This window comes from Puntigrus tetrazona, chromosome 1, assembly GCF_018831695.1.
Source record: "Puntigrus tetrazona isolate hp1 chromosome 1, ASM1883169v1, whole genome shotgun sequence".
In the NCBI taxonomy this organism is placed as follows: Eukaryota; Metazoa; Chordata; class Actinopteri; order Cypriniformes; family Cyprinidae; genus Puntigrus; species Puntigrus tetrazona.
In genome coordinates, this window is record NC_056699.1 from 24081057 (window position 1) to 24083558 (window position 2502).

The 2502-nt window shown below is 39.3% G+C and overlaps 1 protein-coding gene across 1 annotated transcript in view; it reads right to left on the reverse strand.

The window, feature by feature from the left end:
* Window positions 1-1461, reverse strand: part of LOC122351900 (transcription factor 7-like 2) — a 21078-nt gene extending 19617 nt beyond the window's left edge. Inside the window, exon 1 of the mRNA XM_043249314.1 lies at window positions 813-1461. Within this exon, the coding sequence (XP_043105249.1) occupies window positions 813-1019 (207 nt within the window). The 5' untranslated portion in view covers window positions 1020-1461. The remainder of the gene's footprint in view (window positions 1-812) is intronic.
* Between the last annotated feature and the right edge of the window lie 1041 nt (window positions 1462-2502).

Genomic DNA, 2502 nt, shown 5'->3' on the forward strand with positions numbered 1-2502 from the left:
ATTAATAATTATTTAAAAAAAAAATTAAAAGCAAGTTTCAGTTTACTGGTTATTTGTAGAATAAATCACAATAAACCAATAAGAGGCATAATAAACTGTTTCAGAAATATTAAAATATGTGCATATTGCACCCATTATCTGACAGACTGTAATAAATTATTAAACATTTTTTTAAAAATGCAATAATAATAAAAACAATATAATGTAATGTTATTAGTAGTAGGGGTAGCAGCATTGCATCATTATTTTAACTTTATTTTTGATAACCGTTTAACGTGATTTTTAGAATAAACCTAATAAATGTAATCTCACGCAGATTTCAAATAAAATCCATTTAAAAGCGAACGTTTTATTTGTGATTAGTAAAACAAATTAAAGCTATTTGATTAACACCGCCATCTCTGACAATCAAATAACGACTGTGGGTTTTTAAAACAAACAAAACATTTTTAATAACCGGTTGGGTAAATAGCCTACGGTTCCCGAACTCATAAAATTATCAAAACACATAATTTCTGTGATGATTAAAGCCAATACTGACCGTTTCCGGTGGTTCTTTCTAGTCCTTTTTTCGCTTAAAAATAATGACTGTGTTAAAACGAGTTTGTTGACTTTAACACGTGCAGCTCTGCCATTTAAACCACGCTCACACACACACACACACACACACACACACACGTTCACAGAACGGAGGTTAAAATATCAACACGACTCCTCAATCTGAAAACAAATCCCAACTTCCCAACAACCGGACACGTGAAGTTTGACGGGGATGCTACGGGACCTTCAACCTGCGTTCGAGGCGTACTCACGTCGTGACTGTTACTGTTGGGACTGATCTCTGTCTCGTTGACCAGAGATGACTTGATCTCCGCTAAGTCTCCCTCCTCCTCGGAGTGGCTGATCTCCGCGAAGATCTGCTCCTTCTGCGGGTCTCCCTCGTCTTTGAACGGGATCATTTCATCGGTGGCGCAGAGCTCCGGGTCCCCGCCGCCTCCTCCACCTGACAACTGCGGCATTTCTCGGGTGATTGAAAGTCCTCCTCACCCTACAAACGCCCGGAAAGCGAAGGCGCTGGACGAGAAAACCCCGTATAATTTCAGCCCGGGCGCACTCCAAACACGCGCGCGAGTGTTTGGTCTACGGCCGCGCGCGAGGATCCAAACGCGACGTGTTTTAAAAGTTAAAGCACGACTCCCGTGGCGTTCTCAGACGAAAAAGTTAGACGCGTGAGTTGAACGCAGGACCGCTTTGGCTGTTTAAAAAGCCCGACTCAAAAAAAAAAAAAAAAAAGTGCCGGAGTTCAGATGCTGTGTGTCATTCCCGTTTGGTTTCTTGGGTAAAAAGGTGTCCCTCTTCAGAAATGCGCTCAGCAGAGACTGAGAGTAATGTTGGGCTTGGAGAGAGTGTAGTGCTGTACTCCTCCCCCTGATCTCTGACTGACTGTAGAGATGAAAGGGAAGCCGCCGCTTTGATTGACACCTCGCTCGAGCGCGCGCGCGCGCACGCGTTGACTGACGCTCCTGAGGAAAGTAAAGGGGGATTTTATACGTCGCTTCCAACAAATGGACGGAGAGCGCAGAATGTGGAGGTAGGAGACGCTGGTGCCGTTCTCCGATTCATTTTGGGATTGTTGGAAACGAAAACGGTGTCGTAACGCCGTCAGTCGAACCAATTAGAAATGAGATTCAGGAGTGAAATCAGTGCATTGTCTGCGTAAAATATAGGATTTACAGGACACTTCTGAAGTGATCTGGGGACATTTTAAGGAATGCTGGAAAACAGATCTGAATTAGCAGGTCCCTAATAAATTTGACATATTCAGTCAAGCATGTACTTCTGATGGAACCACGAATATTTTATCTTATGATTTTAAATATGCTTTGTGCGTTTAGATTTTTGTTTGCACGTTTTCTTCATTGAACTGAATTGATTGAAATGAAAGGTGAATGGGTGGCACAATTGCATAGCCTAATATAATACATTATATGAGTGTTAATAATTATTTTTGAACTACTACGTTTGATCACCACTTTAAAAGCAAAATGCACGTGACGTTATGTTTTCTGTTAGTGTTGCTATTTAGTGCTCTAAATAGTAGAAAGAAATATTACTAAAAAAGTTTTTAAACGATCATAAAAAATAATGATTGGAATAAAAAACAACAACCAAAAAAATGTTAGTAATAAAACAGGAAAAAAACATAGGCTACTAATAGCTTGATCTGCATTACGTTGCAAAAGGTGACATCAAAGATGTAAAATGTTAATGCGTGGATTTTATTTAATGCAGCTGTATAATGGAAGATGAGATTCCGTTTGAAAATATCTAGGAAGTTGTTCTCGTCTTAGTCATCTTATTAATCAATTTTTTTCATGCATATTGCTCGATTTAATGAATACTTGACGTTGACCCGAATGCTTCTTTTGTTCTCAAGGTAATCTAAATTTAAATGTTTAATGTAATTAAGCTTATTTATGAAAGCATACGGTGTTTAATCGC